A 22,346-nucleotide genomic window follows, 5' to 3' on the forward strand; every position below is an offset into this window, starting at 1 on the left:
TAATTAAAACAATCTACTTGTTGGGTGCGGAGGGCTAACAGCATTTGGAGCGGGCGTACTGCAGGGAGAGATGAGTGTCGAGCCGCGGGTACCGGCGCTCGATCCACCGTGCCGCTGCGCTCCAACTGTGCAGAAACACTCGCGGCGCGCATTCTCAGTGGTAAATTATAGTTTGCTCACTTACAATCAGGTTGCGGTGACAGTTTATGGGAGTGTTTTTACTAAGCCGGAGTGCACAGGCACCGAACGAAAGCACACCTCCCCCGTGAACCCGTGATGTGACTTCGTCTCCGCAAGCACGCCTTTGGCTATCTCCACTGCCGCTACACCGCTGCCGTAGAGGAAATATTCCTTTGGCCCTGACTATGAGGCACACTCACAAAATTTTAAGAGAGAGAACAGGTTACGGGCGTGTTTCTAAGCTTGAGTGCGCAAAGCAGGGAATCCGCTGCGCACGTCGCGGGTTCGCGTCGCCTGCCGCCTTCGCTTGCATGGAGGTTGCCCACAAGCGAGAGAGCGAACGCCAGCCGTCGCCGCCGCCTTCGCGTTCGCGTGAGTTTTCGCGTACATGGAGTCCAGGCTTTAAGGCCTCTTCACGATTTCACCTCCGACGGGTGACGTCACCGCACTACGACGCGGGAGCAGCCACCGGATGGATGGATGGATACGGCTGAACCCTTTACATCGGGCGGTGGCTCAAGCCACCTAGCCATGTCTTGTGAAATTTTACTCCTGTCTTGCTTTTAGCCACCAATCAGATAACCTTCGCTTGGTTACTTCTAACCTCTTAAAATCCACTTTCCCTTCACTATCCCTAAACCCCAATGCCTTGGGTAAGTCAGCCCCGCTGCCTTCCACTGTAGGGTGAAGCCCTTTACAGAAAAGTATCAAGTGTTCAGCCGTTTCCTCCTCCTCTCCGCACGCAATGCACAAAGTGTCTATCCCCTGGTACCTGACTCTATACGTCTTAGTCCGCAAAACTCCAGTCCTGGCCTCAAACAACAAAGAACTTCCCCTACAATTATCATAGATATTTTCTTTGACAATTTCCTGTTTAAAGGTCCGGTATGTTTCCAGTGCCGATTTCGTCAGCATCCCTGTTTTCCACAAAGCTCTCTCTGTTCCTTTATCCTTTTTCTTAACCGATAATTGCTGATTTGCCCCCTTACTGCTGTCCAGATATTTGCTTGCCAATTTTCTAGTTCGCTTTCTCCATTTCGTGTCGACATTCTTTATATACAGGTATCTGAAAACTTTCCTAGCCCACCGCTTTTCCTCCATCTTTCTCAATCGTTCCTCAAATGCTATCTTACTGCTAGCCTCTCTGCTCTCGAAAGACGCCCATCCCATATCATTCTGTACCCCCTGATTTGGTGTATTGCCATGTGCTCCCAAAGCTAACCTCCCTACTCCCCGTTGCCTAATTTCCAGCCTTGCTTGAACATCTGGCCTCATACACAGGACCGCATTACCGAAGGTCAGGCTAGGGACCATCACCCCTTTCCAGATCCCTCTTACCACCTCATACCTATTGTAATTCCACAGTGCCCTATTTTTCATGACAGCTGCATTCCTACTAGCTTTATTCATTACATATTTTTCATGCTTTGTCAGATACTCAACACTGTTATTTACCCACACCCCAAGATACTTGTACTCATTCACTACGTTTACCACGAACTCCTGTATTCTATGCTCGCCGCCCTCTTCATTAAATATCATGACTGCAGATTTTTCCTTACTATACTTGAAGCCTAATCTATCTCCCTCTGTACTGCATATGTCTAACAACTTCTGTAGGTCTTCCTTGTTGTCAGCCATTATCACTATATCGTCCGCGTATATTAGTCCCGGTAATGTCTGTTTAATCAATTCCCCTTGCTTGAAAAAGATAGGTTGAAGCCTAGTCCGCTCCCCTCTAGCTTGGTCTCCAACCTTTGCAGGTACATGAACAACAAAGGGGGCAGAGGACATCCTTGTCTAAGCCCCCGCTGTATCTCTACAGGCCCTGATACATTTTTTTCCCATTTTATGAGCACTCTGTTACCTATATATATATCTTTTAAAAGATTAATTACTCCATTTTCCACATCCAATGTGCCCAGTATGTCCCACAAATGCTCCTGAGTAACGTTGTCATAGGCTCCCCCAATATCCAGAAATGCTAGCCGACCGCTGCGGCAGCACCTCCTGGCGGCCGCTGCCGCCGTTCTCCTCCCGCGCTGTTTCAAATTGTTGAAGTGCGGAGTACTCCGAGGCGTATTTGCGTATAGCAAATTGAAGATAATGAATTTCACCGTTTTAAAAGACATGAAAGATATCTGGTTCAATGTAACAATCTTCGTTCGCATTTCTGGAAACTGTTCAATTTTTTAAAAGCTTACTTTGTGCAGTTTTTCTAGTAAATTGTTGAAAGCAATCATTTGAAAGGAGACATCGCGATTGCTGTAAACATCACTACCGTCGTGTTTGAACATGTGCTGCACGTGTCGTGTGTTACATGCTGTTCCTCCGCCGTTCTTTCTTTCTGTGTCATTTGCTGAAGCTTCTTTGCGGGCTGTGAATACTCGAAGTGCAATCCTGGGAAACGTCTGTGAAAGTGCTGTGCGCGTGTGACAGTTCCTGAGCCATTTGTTAAAATGCCAGGACACTGTTGTGTTCCCGGCTGCCGCGGGAATTACGATGGAGAAAAGACTGTGCGCGTCTTCACTTTCCCAGCTGATGCTGACAGGAGGCAATGGTTGAAAGCCATTCCACGTGCTGATTTCGAACCCGGAAAGCGCTCAGTGGTAAGTCGAAAAAGCGTGATACTTATTCCGCGACGTAGCTGTGTGTACATAATGCGCTACAACATGGCTTAGTGGGCGAGCTGGAAATATTCTAAATTTGAAATATTTAACTGCGCTAATTGCTATTGCACCCATGGAATTAATCATCTTAAATATGCTAACCTTATCTGCGCTGGGCTTTGCAGGTCTGCGAGCGGCACTTTAAAGAATCAGACGTTCGGACTTCTTCCAAGTATGTGGACTCAAAAACGGTCAAAGTCGTCGAGGCAAAATTGAAGGTCGCTCGTCTCAGCTCCGACGCCATTCACAGTGTATTCCCGAACTGTCCCGCGTACCTTTCTGCGCCCGCCACTACGTCCCGAGAAGCACCGACTGAAAAGAGAATGCGTCTTGAAGCAGCTTCTTTACGAGATGCCATCGCCATGTCACTCCAGACACACGAGGAGGAAGAAGCAAAGAAGAAGATTGACACTTTCCAAGTTCTACTGGAGTGCCTTCCTCAAATCAAGCTTTCTGATTTTTGGAATGTTATTTCTCGACCTGCCTGCGTCCTTTTTCTCAATCTTGCTGTTGATGACGTCCCTCGTGTTTTGTCGTCAGTCACGGTCTTAGAGAACCTCACGGTGAAAGTTCATTACCGAAATGTGCAGCTGACTACAATTGATGGCATAGATACCATCCCTCACACAGTACATGATATCCGTTGCTTGATAGGTCTGCTGGATGCTGTAGAGTCGTTCCACGGAAAATTGTTGTCTAAGCATGAAGAAAAAATTGATGGTTTGCTTAAGTTGGCACTTTCCCTGCTTGAAGATGCCTTAAATTGTGAACTGGCAGATGTTGAACAACCCAATGCAGTTAGTTTTTTGAAAAAGCAAGTTTCTCTTCTTCTTGTCAAGCATAGCAGGTCATCCCAGTATTCTGCAGAGTTGCTGGTATTCTCAAGCATTTTATTTACAGTTTTCCCGCATGCTTATAGGTTCCTTCACAGTTCCGGAAACCTTAGATTACCCCACCAATCTACAATACGCCGTATATGTAACTCCTACAGCGTAAGCCCGGCAGCTGAACAGCAGGGCACTTCTTTCCTATCGTATGCAAAGAAGCTTGTCGCAGCAATGACGGAGCATGAAAAAATTGTACTCATGATGGACGAAATTCACCTGGAGCCGTATTTTGATTATAAGGGAGGAGTAATTGTTGGTGCGGCTACAAATAGCCCTAATGCAGCAAAAACAGCCCATGTTTTTATGATGCAAAGCTTGCTTTCGCGTCAGAAGAATGTTGTGCACATACTGCCAGTAGAGCGCATCAACGCACAGCAGCTTCGCACTATTCTGCATAGCATCATTACTCAGCTAGAGCATGTTGGGTTGCGTATAATCGCAGTCATAGCTGACAATAACTCAATCAACCGGAAAACAATGTCACTTTTTGGGGCCCCCTGCAAACTTCAGTGTGTATCCACACCCTGCAGACTCTAAACGTCCTCTCTTTTTTCTGATTGATCCTGTACACTTAATAAAATGCGTCAGGAATAACTGGATCAATCAGCGAAATGCTGGAACATGCATGTTCTTTCCTAGCCCCACAGGACCTAATATAAAGCCACCTATACTTACGGCTTCATTTAAAACACTTCGAGAACTTCACTCGAAAGAACAGGGTCAGCTGATTAAATCAGCACCAACACTTTCGTCTAAATATCTGAACCCATCAAATATTGAGCGACAGAATGTCAAGCTTGCGCTAAGGATTTTCAGCCCGTCTATGGCAGCAGCTCTGCAAGCATGTGGGCCCAGACTTGAGCTAGATCATGTGTCTGGTACTGCACAGTTCCTTGAAACAATAACAAAGTGGTGGAACATTGTAAATGTAAAGACATGCAACAAGGGTACTCGACTTCGTGATGAGCTGCAGTCACCGATTACATCAGCGTCAAGTCCACAGATCCAGCTTCTGTTAAGTATAGTGGAGTGGCTAGATCTGTGGCAGTCTCTCAAATTTGACACAGGCATACTTACAAGAGAGACTCACAGTGCGCTCCGACTCACGACAGACACCTTGGTAAAGGTGACTAAGTATTGCCTAGATGAAATGAACTTCGAGTATGTACTTTTAGGAAAGCTTCAGACTGATTAAATGAAATCTAAGGTTCGACGAAATCTCGTCTGGTCGGGTGAATACATTGGCGAAAATAATGAAGCGCCGACCAAAAGGTGTTGTCAAGATGGAAGGACGTTTCGACTTCCACACGGAAGTCTTGTTCACTGATGGAAAAATTTCGCACACAAAGCTTAAGTACGTTGTGCTAATCGTCGCAGGCATCTAGCGTACGAGGGCGGTAGATTGCCGATGTTACGGTTGAGCGTCTGATCTGTTGTCTGGATAAACAGAGACTCCAGATATTGGCGTGACTGATTGCTCAGACTGATTGCTTGGAAGAGAGGTTTGGCAAATACCGCCAACTCTCCGGTGCGCAATACCACATTTCCATAAGACAAGTCTATGAGTCGGAGCGAAAGCTTCGTCTGCAGAACATTCTGGAGCGCCCAGAGTGCCAAATCTCCCAGCGACCACTTACGTTGCTGGCTATTGTGCCCACGCTGCATTCAAAAAGCTGTCATGCATGACTTGCAAAGAAAATTTAATGCTAGAAGATGAAATTGAAGTAGAAGGTGGGGAGTTAGTCAAGGCCATGACTCGTGGTAGTCTCAAGTTTCCACAGCCTGCCATAGTAAACACTGTTCTTACTGCTGAGATAGTTCTTGACAAACTGAGAAGCGAACAGCATGCGACACAGTTTCATGCACTACCAAATCAAAAGGAGGCTCTCTTGGCACTCACACATGATGTGTTAAACGACGGCATTGACTTTGATGTGTGTGAGGATGGGCACACTTCACAGTTGGTAATGCACTATGTTCTAAGTGCAGCAGCAAACACGCTTCTAAATAACGTTTGTAAAAGAAAAATTGATCAACTTATAGTTGAAAAGGCTGCAAAAGAAAAAGAGAGAAAATTGAAGACATTGAAGAATTGACTACTCTGTGTGCTTGTGACTGTTTTTGTTAGTTTTTTTTTAGTTTCGCTGTTGTAAAAGAAAAAATGATCAACTTATAGTTGAAAAGGCTGCAAAAGAAAAAGAGAAAATTGAAGACATTGAAGAATTGACTACTCTGTGTGCTTGTGACTGTTTTTGTTAGTTTTTTTTAGTTTCGAAACCAGTTTTTGCGTTGTATTATTATATATTCTGCATATTTTCTTTTGTTTGCTTTCTGTTTACAGCTTTTCTGTTGTTGGCTTCACTTACTGCATTTTATGATTCAGTGCTGTAACAGTTTCCTTACCTCCTACTCCTACTGATCGTGTTTCTCATCTGAAAATAAACTACCACTTGTGAAAGTCCTCTGCGTTGTTCATTTTCAATAAAAAAAATATTATGAACGTATCTTCACACATGTGCGCTTTGATATAAAGTCAGTAAAAGTCTGCTAAAATGTAACTGCTTATACTTTCAAAGAAACAAGAACCAAAAAAAACATTCGGTTAGGGTGTGGGCAAGCAAAACACGATTTAAAAAAAAAGTAATTTTCTTTTCGAGAGACATAATCAGCACTTTGAAATGCGCGAAATGCGTGCGAGCACGGAAGCCGAACCTACTGGGCCGTCGCAGTGCGGTGACGTCACGCAAACGTGGAGAGGCCTTAAAAAGTCTAGGTGGTGTTGGCTCTACCGAGCGAGGCGGCAGGAGAGCTCCTTCAAATTGACAAGCCACCAGAGTGCGTGGTGATCGCTAACCACCTTGGATTGTTGTCTGTACACGTACAGGGCGGAATTCCGACATCACCCAGGCAATGGCGAGGCACTGTTTCGCGGTCACCGAATAGTTAGCGACGGCCTTTGACAAAGAACGGCTAGCGTATTCGATTACTTTCTCCAGTCCGTCGCTTTTCAGAACGATGACGGCACCTAAGCCGACGAACCTGCGCACAGCTTTCTTGTCGGCCGGCGGCGGAAACTGTGCGGCAGCAGCTGTTTTCTGCGGGTCTGGGCGTACTCCATCTTTGCTTACGATGTGGCTCAGAAACACCAGTTCCTCATAGGCAAAGTGGCACGCGCTTCCCTGTTTTCAAGGTTAGCCCAGTAGACTTGATAGCTTCCAGCACTGTTCACAGCCTTTAATGTGCACATGGTCATCAATGTTCGAGCCGGCGATAACGACGTAATCTAAGCATACTAGACAAATCAGCCACTTCAGACCTGTCAGTACTGTAACCATTGCTGAAACGTAGCTGGTGCAGAACAGAGACCAAATGGCATCACCTTGAACTCAAAGGGCCCATTTGGAGTGATGAATGCGTGCTTCTCGCGATTTCTGCATCGACCTCCATTTTCCGAGCCGCTCTTGAGGCCCGTCGTAGAGAAGTACTTGACAGCCCGTCCAGTGTGTCGTCGATGCAGGGGAGGGGTAGACGTCCTTCTTCTTCGTTATGTTGGTTAAGGGGCGGTAATCAACGTAGAACCCAAGTGCACCGTCCTTTCCTCTCACCAGAGCAACCGCGGTGATGCCAAGGGCATCTTCGCCGGCTGGATGACGTCATCGAAAAGTATTTCTTCCACTTGGTCGCGGATGGCTTGGCGCTCTCGCGGCGATACATGGTACGGCGCTTTGGCGAAGAGGTCGGACGTGTTCGTCGCGCTACAATGCGATGTTTGGCCAACGGCATTCGTCGGACTTTCGATGACGACGAGAAGCACCCGCTGTAAATTTGTAAAAGTTTCCGTATTTTATCCTCTCTGTTCCGGGGGAATGCTGGGTAGGCGTCGAAGGTAGGTGAGTTCTCTTGGTTAGGCGAATCTTCTGAGGATCGGTCGGAGAAGTCGAAGGCGTCTCGTACGTCGTATAGTTCGTCTAAGAAAGCAAGCATCGCGCCTCTGCTCAGGTGTCGGTATTCTTCGCTGAAATTTGTCACCAACACCTCGGCTTGTCCATTTCGAAAACGAGCGACCCTCAGCGATGCCCAGTCCTAGATCTAAAAGAACCTGCATGTTTCCTTCGGTGACACCCTCAATGTTCTTGCTTATCCTGGCACCCACCGAGACAATGACGCTTGACTGAGGTGGAGTGCTCAATTCTTCAACTGCACCCTCGAGACGACGTGATGCTTTGGTTTACACTTCGAAGGTAGGGCGTCTTCTGTCGAAAACATAATGGCCTTGGACTGAAGGTCGATGATTGCTCGATGCTCAGCCAAAAAGGCCCATGCCTAAGATCGCGTCTCGGGGACATTGCTAAAAGACTATGAAGGTTGTAGGTATGCTTGTCCGCTGACCGTTACCCGTGCGGTACATTGTCCTCACGGTATAGAACTAGGTGGCCTCCCGCGGTGCGGATTTGTGGGTCATCCCAAGTGGTAGTCGCTTTCTTGAGCTGCGTGGCGAATTTTCCACTCATCACACAGTAGTCCGTCCCCGTGTCAACAAGAGCTGTAGGTATGTGGCCGTCGATTGAGATTTCAAGGCTAAGGTCAGAAGTTCGCGTTCTGGTATTGCAGGCTGTCCTTGGAGTTCAGTCTCGGCTTTGTCGGGTGCTGTAATCGGGATGACGCGGGAAGTTCTCATTCTTCTGAGCGACGGCGTTTTGAAGCTGGGTCGTGCATACATAGAGCTGGCCCTCGTGTGCAGCGTCATCGTATAGTCGATGCGGCGGGCACATGTGTTGTCGGTGGAGGATCTTCGTCGGTTCGTCGGCAAGCAACCCCACCTCCAGAGGCTGCTGTCTTTAGCTTCCCCTCCGGGGGCTGGGAGGGCCTTCCTCGCACTGCCGCTTTGTAGCTATGGCTTGGCGGCGCGAGGCTGAAGGCGACGGGGAGCGAGAAAGGCGGTTTGGCAGAGACTCCTCTTGACGCAGGCATAGTCGTCGATTTATTGCGGGCGTTGGCCGGAGCGTGGTCGTGGCGCGTCGATGGCAACGCCACGGAGACCGATACATCGGTACGGACAGTGACGGAGAACGTGTCTGGCTTCACAGCATTGATAGCACAGCGGGCGATTATCGAAAGTCTTCCGGGCGTCGAATTTCCTGGGACTTGAGCGTCGCTCGTAAGTTGGGCGGGCAGGGGCTATGGGCTGGTTTGTGCTGGAAAGTGTTGTAGGCGCTAGCGAAAAAAAGTAACTAAATACGTTACTCGTTGTGGTGAAAAAAAAAAGGAACCCGTTACCGCCCTACGTTAGCTACCAAAAAAAATGTTACCGTTACCAAAAAAAGTACCGCACGTTACTATTCCGTTACTTCATGCCAACAAATTTTAATTAGTGCGTCTTCGCTGCAAGAACACACGATAACAATTTTATAAATCCCATATTTCCCATAAAAATTCTAACCAAAACAACGATTTTACCCGAAATCTAGATTTAACGAGAATACTTAGCTCAAATGTGCAGAAGCTTAGCAATGTTATAGTGGCCTAAAAAAGCATATAGAGTTACATGTGATGACTTAATTCTAACTGGCACATGGTGAAGCCATTTTCTGACTGTGACATTAAACACAAAATGACATTTCATCATTCATTCTAACTTCACAAAAAAAGCATAGCTGAATTCTCAACAAATTTACAGTAATTGTGAAAAATGTGAAGTTCCAAAATGCTCGGCATGCTTCGACTCTTTAGAATGTTGTGTGTGTGAGTTGTTTGGGAAGGTAGCTGATGGCAAGTGTGTGAATGCGTGTTCGTGCACGTGTTTCGTGCTTTATGGGTATTTGTCTCTTTCTTTTCACTTGGGCTCGTCATCAAGGTCAGGTGTTTTCTGGCATGCAAGAAGGGTCATCGAGAGCACCTGTGCATTTTGTTTATTTGCAACATCACTTTAGGCGCTTTTTTTTCTGAAAAAGAGGTGGGGGGGGGGGGGGGGGGGGCAACTGGAACAAAAAGTAGCTAGTAACGTGACACCTCACGTTACCGAAAAATGTTAATGTAAGTATGTTACCCGTTACAGTTCAGAAACGGTAACGAGTACGTTACAAAGTTATCGAAAAAAGTAACGCGTTACCGCTAACACTGGTTCTGGAATGACTGGTTCACACCGCAAAGCCGCTAGGGGGTCTCGTCGGGGTCGAGCACTGCACACCGCCGCTATGGTGGCTAGAAGAGGTGGCTTAAGTTTCCATTGGAGGCATCGATGACGGGAAGCCAATCGCATGCTGGACTTCTTCGCAGACGATTTCCGCGAGGGTCGCTACTTGAGGCTGGTTAGCAGACGGTAGCAGCCGACGCAGCTCTTCTTGGACAGTGTTGCCGACCACATCCAGCAGGTTGTCCCCGATTTCTGTGCTGTTTAGTGATCATGATGAGGCAGCTTGGAGCGTTCGTGGGTAATGGCGGGCTCGTGCGTCCAGGGTTTATACTCAATCATGGTCGCTTCGTTGGTGAATTTGGCGACGGTCAAAGGTGAATTGCGGATAAGCCCAGGGAACAGTGCCTCTTTAACGCATCGCATAAAAAGCTCCACCTTCTTCCCTTCTTTCATCTCAGCATCGGTACGTCAGAAAAAAACGCATTTCTCCCATGTGACAAGTCACCGTCTCACCTAGCTGTTGGATGCGGTACTGCAGCAGCAGCTGCGCTCTTTCTTTTAGGATTTTGCTGGCAAAAGTCTTGAGGAACTCTCGTTTGAGGGATTTCCACGTCACCAGGAAAGGTTCGCGGTTTTCATACCAAATCCTGGCTGAGCCATCCAGAATGACGAGAACGTGCCTAGCTCACTTAAGTCTGATCTTCCCAGCTGTTGAGTACGGCGAGACGCGCGCCTCGGACTGATCCAGCCATTCTTCGTGATCCTCGACCAGTGAACCGTTGAACGTGGGCGGAAGTCGGGGCTGGTGAAAATTAAATAACGGAGGCTGATGTCGCAGCCATGTTTGACGTCGGCGCAGAGGAGTCCTTTACTCGCGGGCGGTCAGGCGAACGCCTCTGGAGACGACGGCTGTCTCGCACTTCGTCTCCACTCGGGGCTGTGGCTTAATTCCCGGGATCTGCTCCTTAGGGATTGCTCGGGCTGTTTTGGCGGCTCCCGGGGGTGAGGGCGAAGGCGATATCCGTTAGCAGCTCCACCAGATGTCACGTAGTGGTGACGGCAGTCATGAAGACAATGAAAGGCTTCCAAAAGAAACTGAAAACTTTCGAAAGCGCTGCGACAGGGGACACAGGAGAAAGACACGAAGGACAAGCGCTACTATCAACTGAAGTTTATTGGAAAAAACACAAGGTCAAATAGCTCACACAAGGCAGCCAGCAGCACATGCGCCTACCCCCAAAATGACAAAACGAATCACTGTGTTGAACCAAGATACCGAATTTCACAATCACGGATTACAACAGATGGTGTGCTGACGCACATGCCGGAGTTTTTGTGAATATGATATGCCTCAGATAATTCCCTTGTTCTACAGCGTTCAGAGAAGCCTTTGCTTAGCTTCCACTCAGGGCATTCAAAGGTGGTGAAGTGCGGCATAGCTGTGTCGTGCTTAGGATCAGCAATTGCTAAGTCGTGTGTTCACGCTATTGATAACAGTTTCAAGCAGCAGGTCCAGAGGCTAAAGTCAGCAGGTTTCCCTAACGACGTGATTACACTAGCCTGCAATAAACTCCTGAAAAAGCTTAAGTCATTCGGAAAACCCGATCCACCAAAGCCTCCCAGAAACGAGAAAAGAAAGTGTGCAGTAATTCCGTATGTTCACATATCCCACCGATTAAAACAAGTAGGCACTAGATATGGGGTAAGGGTGCTGTCTTCAGCTCCCCAAAAACTTGGAAAAATCTATGCTATGGTCGATAGAAGAGGCAGATTATAAAAAGAAAAGTCAAGAGAAAGTAAAAAACAGTGCAATATAAAACATGAGTTGGTGTTTGCACCTTGTGCCGAGGGAGCGGTATATGATGTACCGCTCACATGCGGCAAGTTCACATAGGTCAAGCTGGTAAATGTGTAAACACACGGCTGTGCCAACATAATTCGTCTTTAAAGGGGGCTCCTACCTTTAATTTGGCCCTGCATTACAGAGACTGCGAACTTAACGACTCTAGCCCGTTGGACAAAAATGCATGTGTACCTCTGTTCAATAGAACAAACATTCTGTATAGGCATTCCAATCAGCTAACAAGAGAATTATCTGAGGCATATCATATTCACAAAAACTCCGACAAGTGCGCCAGCACACCATCTCTTGTAATCCATGATTGTGAAATTCGGTATCTTGGTTCAACAGAGTGATTCGTTTTGTCATTTTGGGGGTAGGCGCATGCGCTGCTGGCTGCCTTGTGTGAGCTATTTGACCTTGTGTATTTTCCAATAAACTTCACTTGATAGTAGCGCTTGTCCTTCGTGTCTTTCTCTTTGTGTCCCCTGTCGCAGCGCTTTCGAAAGTTTTCAAAGATGTACCAACTAGCTCAATTGTCCGTGTTACTCTAAAAGAAACTGTTTATTGAGCTGACTCGGGACCACAAGGAACTGAATGAATCGCCGGCAGCGATAGCCCCACGCGTGCTCGGCGGTTGTCGAACTGAATGCCTTGTTCTTCGCCACGCCCACTTTAAAGCTGGCAAGGAAAGATGAAGAATATGAAAATCAACTACAATCTGGAAAAATGATGAAGCATGTGCACGTTGCAGCGACCAATGGAGATAAGTCTGGTCGCATCTCGCGTTGCAAACAATATGATTAAGCCGCGTGCCGGCGATTTTGAGTGTGAACGAACAAATGGTGCAAAGATTCGTGGCAACATAAAACTAATTGGAATAGGCAGCTTTATAGATTGAAAACTAAACATTTTGACAGATTTGCCTGTCTGGTTGGGTTTGAAGACTTATAATAAACTGCACATCTCCAACCAAAATGTACGCACGACGAGTGATCAGTTGCATTAAAAAGTTTGTGCGCAGTCTGTTTAAATTCTGCTAATCATGAACACGAGCCAGACAGTCGACTTCTGCTGGGACATGACTGGTGTCGGTTACTGAAACGAAACCTTTGATGAACCAGCGCAAAAGGAGAAGAAGGATGGCGTGGGCGGAAGCGCTTCAGTCTTTCTTCTACTTGTCCGTTGTACTTTTGCGCTGGTTCATCAAAGATCATGGCAGACCAACTAGACTAACAGCAAGTGCTACTCAAGCGAAATGCTTTACAAGTGGCTACGAAGCCGAGCAGCTCAGCTCCACTGTGCTTTGCATTCTTGCAGAGGGGGCACTGCCCCCTCTGGAAAAATGTTGGGAGGGCGAGACCGTCCCCCATCCGGGGTCCCTGAGGGGTCATCTGGACGACCCAAAAAGAAAAATGCAAAGAGAAAAACTTGGTGTACATAGCTGACCAGAGGAACCATGCACGGTTAATACCAGGCGTATTCGCACACGATTAACAGAACGCTTGAAGTACAGCTGCCAGTATGCCTGTCTAGAGCGCTGTAGCCGTGTGCTGCGGAACAAAGAAAGTGAAATATTCGCTCAGCTGCAGTTGTCAAGGCAAATAGTATATATACGTAAGAGCCTTCGGTCTAGCGCCAGGATTATATCGACTTTCACATTCTGTGTGTGGCAGGGCGAACGAACTTGGAGTGCTCTAGAGAGGCGTACTGACGACTGTACATAATATTTTAACCGCACTGGCCGCTTACATATGTTACAAAGTACAAAGTACAACAGTAAGTTACAAAGTACAACAAGGCGTTAAAAGCATAAATGCTGCCATGTTTGTGACACAGGGTTATTAGTCAGCCTTTGTTGAAGTTCTGAAAGGCGCAAAAGACACACACACAGGAAAAAAAGGGGAATGACACAAAGAGCGCTCTTTGTGTCATCCCCCTTTTTTCCTGTGTGCGTCTTTTATGCCTTTCAGAACTTCAATCATGAACCAACTAGCCCCAAAGCAAGTTCTTCTGCAGCCTTTGTTGTTTAGTATTTTTAGAATAAAAGGGCTAAATTTTTTAATAGGCAAAGCACATCTTAGATATGCTTATCTTAGATACGCATATGCTTTTCCTGATAAAAACTTTGTCCTTTTATTCTTTGTTGTTTTCTTTCTAGCCTTTTAATGAAGAATGTTAAGCTTCAAACGTCTGTTAAACATTGTGCAGGGGAAATAACTGTTCGGCCTTCCCACGCACCTTTTAGCACAGGCAACCGGTAAAACTGCAGCAACAAACGATGAGCACCAGAAACAGTTTCATTCGTACACAGTCAACTCCAAGTACTTGCATTTAAAGAGAAAAGATTTTGCTAGGCTGCTCATGGAAGCGATCGTTTAAATGCCACTTATTCATTCTAATACGCTATAGTTTTAGAGAAACCAGCTGCGCCGATAGTGGCTTAAACAAGTGGGAGAAACCCGTTCGGCCGGATTCGTTTAAACCCTCTCAAACACAGTGCGCCATATATCATACGCAAGAAAAATTCCAGAAACCACGGAGGCATTTCTCAACCTAGCAGATCATACATGACCAGCTAAGTTAATATTAGTGATTTCAATGGCGTATCGAAGTATAGACGCGGTCCAGACGAGGTCCACAGTACGTGTCCGTCATCGCTGCGCTGTTTTTTACCAAGCCCAGTATCTGCATCGGAAAAAAAAAATTCTGGTTCAGAATCTTATAATGGTATCGGAAATAATTTTTTTCCGTGTATCAGTCATCGTTATCGGGGATAATTTCTTCAAGTTAGTGCCCAGCCCAGGAAACCGAGCCATCCTGAAATGCAATCATATCAAGATATCCAGACCACTGCTCAAGGTGGAATTCAGTGCAAAACTCCCGTTGCCCGCACGGATTTGAGTGCGCTCAGCGACAACGCTAGCACGGGCTTTTCGTCTGCTGCGACACTGCTCGGAGCCGTCGGGAGACCGCCGCTGTCCACTGAGGGGCATTCGAGCTGTTCGTTCACCAGTGATTCGAAACGGCGTGCGCTACAGAGCGGTCGTCGGCGTATTGTGCGAACGTTTCGTGTCTTGTGCGTGCAGTGTGCGTGTGCCATTCGCGCTCCCGTTTCCATCGGCAGTGAAACCTTGTTGCTACTTATGCATGTTCTTGCAACGCTCCAGCGATTGCAGCTGGTGTTGATTACAATATAACATCAATTTCTATTTTTCGGCGATTGCACTATTGTGAGCGGCGGGGGCCATCACGCAGGCGCAGAGCGATATTGTAAAGGAAGCAGCTGCGCTCGCTTTGTTCTTGGTATATACAGAAACTCTGTGGCAGGCCCGTTCGAAGCGTATAGCCAGCTATTTGCCTCTGCGACATGCCGGGCTCAACTGTATTCGTTCATATCGAGATCAAGTCTCTATTTCTGGTCGCGCGCTGTTTTTAGACCTGTAGCCTTAGCTTTGCAATTGCATTTCTGGCTGAGGTCATGGGTAAGGAGTGTGAAAAAGGCGAAGCATTTTCGCACTTTATGACAGCGAAAATGTATAGGCTATCCAAATAGTTTCTGGATTTCGCCTGCTACCGTTCGTGTATGGTATTGCATTAATTATCGCTTTGAGTAAATTTCATCTAACTGAATTTTTTTAACCAAGGGAACGGAGCAGCGCAAAAACATGCAGTCACACAAGAAGGACAAGACACGACACGAGCGCTGTCCTTCGCCTACCCCTCTACAGTTGGCGACGTTATAGACGCTTTTAACAAACATGGACTCGGGCTAAAATTCACCCATGAACTACCTTACGCAGCTGTTTTACAGTTTTTAGATCTGAAACTAACGTTCTCTGAAAGACACGTCTGCTGGGCCTATTACCCTCGTGCAAAAAAGGATTTGCTGCCTTATGATTCAGCACACTCGAAGACTGTTAAAAGAGCCATTGCTTTGCACTGTTTGGAATCCTGTCTCAAAAAATCGTGCCCGCATCAGATGCAATCAAGTTTTCAGAATCAGATTAGCAGACTTTTGGCGGCGGGTTTCCCCCCTTCGGTCTTGATTGCTGTTGCTGAAACCCTGCTTCAGAAATTGAAGACTGGTACAAGAAGACTGAATGATGACCGTCGGAAGGCTGATAAGCCTGTGGTTTTGCCATACCTGCACAAGACTTCGCACAATATCAAGAAAGTGGCCAACAGGCATGGGGTGTCCGTTGTATTTTCGGCACCCAATAAGTTGGGAAAGTTGTGCCCACGCATTTGTGGCTCCAAGAAAAGAGGATGCCAGATTCGACATGACACACCATTTTTCAAGTGCTCAACAGGCGTAATCTATGCCATTGCCATGACGTGTGGAAAGATTTATGTAGGCGAAACTGGCCGTTGCATCAATGAACGATTGGGGGAACATGCCCGAAATTTAAGTCAATTAAAAGATAAGTACGCACATTTGGTTGCGCACGTAATTAAGTGTAGCGGATGCGTGGCTCGATCGTTTGGCTGAGACTAGGATTCTAGGCAAGAGTGCCGACAAGACTGCGCGTGTTAGCCTCGAAGCCTACTATATCAAGAAATATGCAGACACTTGCATCAGCACTCCCTCGTTATCGCTTTTTGTAGCTGAAATAGACTTTTTGGAAGCAGCTAACATTTGAGTGCTTGCTGGTATCCTTATTGATTGTCCGCTCTCCTCCTTTTTCACCTCTGTTGCTCACCTTATTTAAGAAAAAAAAAAACAGCGCTCGTGTCGTGTCTTGTCCTTCTCGTGTGATTGCATGTTTTTGCGCTGCTCCGTTCCCTTGGTTAAAAAAAATGCACCAACTAGCCCCCAAAAAAAAGTTTTACTGAACTAACTGAATTTGGAGGCCTTTTCTCACACCTGCTTATTGTGTCCATGTTCTGTGATGGCGTTAATTGAGGTAAAGTACTTAGTGAAATCAGGATCCACGTGTACATTGAATTTCTATGATACCTGTGGTTATAATGAAGAAATACCGTATTGTGCGTTTTTATCGTGAAGACTTTCTAAAATTTCCCCACCTAAACCGCTGGCTCACGTGCGGTGAAACTGTACACAGAGCTTGCGTGTTATGGTAACTTTTGTATCGTAGCAAGTTTGACAACGGTACTTGCTTAGTTGAGCCGTGCATGATGCGAAAACGTAATCGTCTACGTAAAGATTGGCAAACCAAAAACCCGCAGACGGCATTTTTTCGCTAAAGAGCGGCAGTGGCGCCATCTGTTTTTGCAGTGGAAAATGTAACAAGGCCACCGAGGCGAACATTGCAAGAAGTGCGGGCCGTTTGAGTATGCCGTTCCGGCCGCTTCGTCTGTTTCAACTGAAGCATTTACACATTTTGGGCTAAATGAGCTGGAAAAAATTTTAGAACGACAGATTTCGCCTTTCAAAGATTATTGTTTGCAATGCTCGCTTCGGTGGCCTTGTCGTGACGTTTTCCACTGCAAAAACAGATGGCGCCACTGCCATTCTTCAGCGAAAAAACGTCGTCTGCGGGCTTTGGTTTGCCGATCTCTACGTAGATGATTATGTTTTCGCATCATGCACGGCTCAACTAAGTGAGTACCGTTGTCAAACTTGCTACGATACAAAAGTTACCATAATTCTCAAGCTCTGCGTGAAGTTTCACCGCCAATGAGCCAGCGGTTGAGGTGGGGAAATTTTTGAAAGTCTTCACGATAAAAACGCACAATACTGTATAATTCAATGGGTTCAGTACTTACAATAAATTCTTTCATTATCTGTATTGTCAAACACAAGTGAAGTGTGCTACTATGCAGTGACATTACAAGCCAGTATTTCACTAAGTAGAGAAAACTGGTGCATTCATCTGCAGCTCTGCATGCTAAACATGAAACACAAGCACAGCATTGAAATAATGCACAGCACTGTGAAGCTTCCACTGCAGCCACTGGGTGCTTCAAACTTCTAGAAGCAGTCTGAAAAGCTACGGTCATATATATTATGCATCAAACTAGATCTGTGGATGCAAAATATGCTGTCAAAGCTGGATGGATTTATGGATAATTCTTAAAGAGGGGCAATCTCATTTGAAACATGTATTTCTTAGACTTTTTTCGTTGAGAAAAATGAGTTCAGTATGGTTCTCTTAAGTAAAATTTCTGGCTTTGGGAGGGGGGTGACACCCCCCATGCTATATGCTACTATAGGCGCTTCGACCCTCTCCGTTTCTGTCACCTCTATGAGTGGCTCCTCTAGTTGTGAATCAAGTCATTGTTGGCACGACCATCTTTATAAGCACATTTTCAACTACATTTTGCATTCAGGGTCTCAAAACTAAATCTTTTTAGTATATTTGCTCATCCTCACCGCTGTATGGGAATGCATTCCTGGCATGGACAGCCACATAAAAACATGCCATGAAGATAAATACAGTATTCAGGACCAAAAACAAAATACTGCAGGATTTTTCTAGTCCTCACTGCTGCAGCAGAAGGCACTGTTGACACAGTCAGCTGCTCATACATATGCAATGGAGACAGGTTACAACATTCAGCAACAAGAGCAGCATTAAAAAGCAGTCTAAGCACTAAGTTGGGAGTCACTATGCATGGCAGCATTGTACGCGACTGAGCCGAAACCAGACACGTGCGCACTCATTCAGCACAAAATTGACAAGGTTCTGTTATCCACCAGAGTGTGTGATTAAAGTGTGGCCAGTATTTGGCCCACATTTACGACAGCATAGCATGCAAACAGCTCGACATCAAAAACCTTGCTCAGGGACCTCATCCATGAAGCTCTAAATTCATTATAGCAAAGAAAGTTTTTTTTTTACAACCTCATGAGCACATTTGACAGCTGTCCACTCAAAAACCATTATGCTCTCAAATACAAAGTGTTGCAGAGGGCCAATTAAATATAATCCTTGTGCTAGCAAGCTCTACACGGAAAGGTAGGCTTGTACTACAACTTTTCAGGAAGCTTAAGTTTAAAACCAGTTCTTTACAATCCATCAAGGCGGGATAGTTGGCTTGGAAGCATCATGAAATACACAGCGTGATCCAAGACGCACAGTATTTAAAAAAAAATGAATGAAAGATGATAACACGGCTTAGAGTAACAAGTTCTATTTCGGTTACACCATATGTAACAGTTTATATCAGAAAACGAACACAAACTAGCATGCTCTTCAAAGTGTAGGCTAGGTATTTTTTTTTTTGAAGTTCTTTATAGCGCTACAAAACACAAGGACACAGGAAGAAGTACACAGGACGGGCGCTGACTCCAACTAACATTAGTGAGGCTTCCACCCCCTGCCTTTATACACAACGAAGGACCAGAGCGCATGTGAGTGAAATATTTATGGTAGATTAGGGAGCGCATAGTGCATGCTATTGTCTATTTAATAATCTGTACTCGCTGTCTCGCAAGGAAACTGATGTGGTGCTGACGCACAAATCGCCCCTTGTTTGATAAAAAAATGCTTCGGCCAATTCGCGTGCTAATCTATCCTTACTTCTGCTTAGAATTTTGATACGCTCAAGTCCTGGCTCACAGTTTTGGTTGTTCTCATCTTTGCACGAGCGGCAGTGGGCGGGTAGATTTTCAAACGATTCGGAAGCATTACTAAGTGAACGTTCATGTTCCCTGGCGCATTCGTTCACACAACGGCCGGTCTGCCCGACATATACTTTGCCACATTTAAGGGGGATTTCATATACCACACCCGTGGCACACTGCATGTACGGCTTTGCGTGCTTCATGCCGCAGCCGGAACTGTCAGGGCTGTTGCTGCTGACCTTGGGACACATCTTGGCCAATTTATTTGGTGCAGAGAAGACCAGCGGCACGCAGCAATTGTTGCCAACCCTTTTCAGGTTGTGGGACACCCTATGTATATAGGGGATAACCACTCATTGGATGTTGTCAGCTTTTTGGAAGGTGAGCAGCAAATTTGACACGCTTTCTCTATAGATGCTGAGGATCTATTTTATTCAGTACCACATAATCACCTGTTTACTGCTGTTAGTGATTGCATTGAGAGAAACGGCGTAATCGCCTTTCAGAATGCAGCTGGCCTGAGTGTCGATAATTTTATGTCACTTTTAGAGTTTTATATTAATGCCACTTTTATCCAGTTTGACAACTGATGGTTTTTACGTCAGGGCATCTGCATAGGATCATGTGTCGCTCCTGTTTTGTGCAACATTTTTCTTTCATCAATTGACAACATTTTGGCTCCACTTATTGACGATGAAACAGCCCTAAAGATTTTTAGATATGTTGATAACATTTTAGTGATTTTAAAGACACGTAATACAGGTGGTTACCAGGAAGTTGCAAATGAGATTTTAGATACGTTCCGACAACACGGTAAAGGGCTCTCTTTCACGTAAGAGGTGCCTGAACAAAGTAACCTTCAATTTTTAGACCTCAACATCAAGCTCGGAGAGAGATGTGTTTGCTGGTGTTACCGCCCTAGAGCCAGAAAAGATTTCCTGCCTTTTGATTCGGCACAGTCTAAAACAGTCAAGAGGACGATTGTGACCCTTTTCCTGGAATCCGCTCTCCTTAAGTCGTGCCCTCACATGGTGCAGCTAAGCTTTGAGGGCGAGGTAGCTAGACTGCGTAAAGCAGGGTACCCTGAGCATGTTTTGACAGCGGTCACGGAGACACTATTGCAGAAGGTCAAAGGGAGACCTAAGAAAGCAAGGAGACCACAACGTACCAGCACCAAGCCAGTGGTTATCCCCTATATAGGTACACAGGGTGTCCCACAACCTGAAAAGGGTTGGCAACAAGTACGGCGTGCCGCTGGTCTTCTCTGCACCAAATAAATTGGCCAAGATGTGTCCCAAGGTCAGCAGCAACAGCCCTGACAGTTCCGGCTGCGGCATGAAGCACGCAAAGCCGTACGTGCAGTGTGCCACGGGTGTGGTATATGAAATCCCCCTTAAATGTGGCAAAGTATATGTCGGGCAGACCGGCCGCTGTGTGAACGAATGCGCCAGGGAACATGAATGTTCACTTAGTAATGCTTCCGAATCGTTTGAAAATCCACCCGCCACTGCCGCTCGTGCAAAGATGAGAACAACCAAAACTGTGAGCCACGACTTGAGATTATCAAAATTCTAAGCAGAAGTAAGGATAGATTAGCACGCCAATTGGCCGAAGCATTTTTTATCAAACAAAGGGGCGACACGTGCGTCAGCACCACATCAGTTTCCCTGCGAGACAGCGAGTACAGATTGTTAAATAGACGATAGCACGCACTATGTGCTCCCTAATCTACCATAAATATTTCACTCGCATGCGCTCTGGGCCTTTGTTGTGTATAAAGACAGGGTGTGGAAGCCTCACTAATGTTAGTTGGAGTCAGCGCCCGTCCTGTGTACTTCTTCCTGTGTCCTTGTGTTTTGTAGCGCTATAAAGAACTTCTAGAAAATATGCTTGACCAACTAGCCCCACAACGTGTTTTGTTAAGTAGGCTAGGTTTGGTATTCTTTTCTTCTACTATATTTTGGAAGCAGCTGTGTAGATATACACAAATTCACTGGACAAAAGTTTTGTGTCCTTCACCTGATCTGGTGAAGTCAACCTTCTAGACCTGCGATTAACACGAGACTGTGATGAAATGGATGTAAGTATACCATATATTTCAACAAGTGCAGCCTGCAAGGAATTCAGGGACACATACCTCTGCCGTCGCAAAAAGACACAGGGAACAGCGGCGAAAAGCGCTGCGTACCGTGGTGGCCCACCGCAGTAAGTGAAAGCAAAATTCCCTTCCTGCGCTTACTGCAGCTGCGATAAGCACCTTTGCCAAATGCCAGGGCTTAAAGTCTGGCTACATCGGAGGCGGGTCTCCAGTGATTCAAACACAAGTGGAGAGAGTAAAAGAGGGAGAGAGAAAGAGAAAGGGGCTGGCAGCCTGTTTTACACATAGTTTTATACAAAGGGGAGAAATAAATTTAAGGATGGTTTTTTTTTGCTCAATTTATAACATAGTTTTATATAAAGTGCATAGAGAAATCATCAGTTTATAACACAGACCTTAAACAAGCGATCCCCATGCTCTGCCAGTGTGCTCGATGCTATCTGAATTACGAGCAGTGGCTTTCATTGCTTCTTTTTTCGTTTATTTTCAGCACACATACGATGTATGCGTGTGTTCAGCACAAGGCAGAAAAGCGGCAGAAAGAAGCTCTGTTCTAAGGCAGTGAAGCTGTCTGAAGAGTGTACAGTGAACCGTGGTGCGTGCGTGCACAAATTTCAAGGGCGGGTCCGTGTATACTTGCTTGCAAAAAAAAAAAAGATCACTGTGTGCAGATTCCCATTCGCCAATACCCAAAGACAATAAAGGCGACGGGGGTCTCAGACCTCTTGTCAATATTGGAGGGGGGTCTGAGAACACCCTTCGAGACCCCTCTGACTTTAAGCCCTTATGGGCGGGGAGCGATATTTTATATAGGAAGCAGCTGCGCTCAGTTTGTTTTTAGTAAATAGAAACTTGGTTGCATGCCTATTTGAAGCGTGTAAAAATTGAAGCATCTAGCGAGCTATTTGCCTCTGGGACGTGGCTGGCCTAAGTGTATTCGTTCATATCGAGGTCAAGTCTGTATTTTGGTCGCGTGCTAGTTTTACATCGCCTTCCTGTAGTAAGTTG

At 46.1% G+C, this 22,346-nt stretch overlaps 2 protein-coding genes across 6 annotated transcripts in view; one reads left to right on the forward strand and one right to left on the reverse strand.

Moving 5' to 3' along the window:
- Positions 1 to 22,346, reverse strand: part of LOC144127831 (uncharacterized) — a 169,526-nt gene that overhangs the window by 141,662 nt on the left and 5,518 nt on the right. The gene's annotated exons all lie outside the window — the stretch shown is intronic.
- LOC144127828 (uncharacterized) lies at positions 2,155 to 5,437 on the forward strand. The gene is made up of 2 exons (XM_077660780.1): positions 2,155 to 2,789; positions 2,975 to 5,437. The coding sequence occupies exons 1-2, from the start codon at positions 2,640 to 2,642 to the stop codon at positions 4,271 to 4,273; spliced, it is 1,449 nt and encodes a 482-aa protein (XP_077516906.1). The 5' UTR covers positions 2,155 to 2,639; the 3' UTR covers positions 4,274 to 5,437.

This window comes from Amblyomma americanum, chromosome 4, assembly GCF_052857255.1.
Source record: "Amblyomma americanum isolate KBUSLIRL-KWMA chromosome 4, ASM5285725v1, whole genome shotgun sequence".
Classification (NCBI taxonomy): Eukaryota; Metazoa; Arthropoda; class Arachnida; order Ixodida; family Ixodidae; genus Amblyomma; species Amblyomma americanum.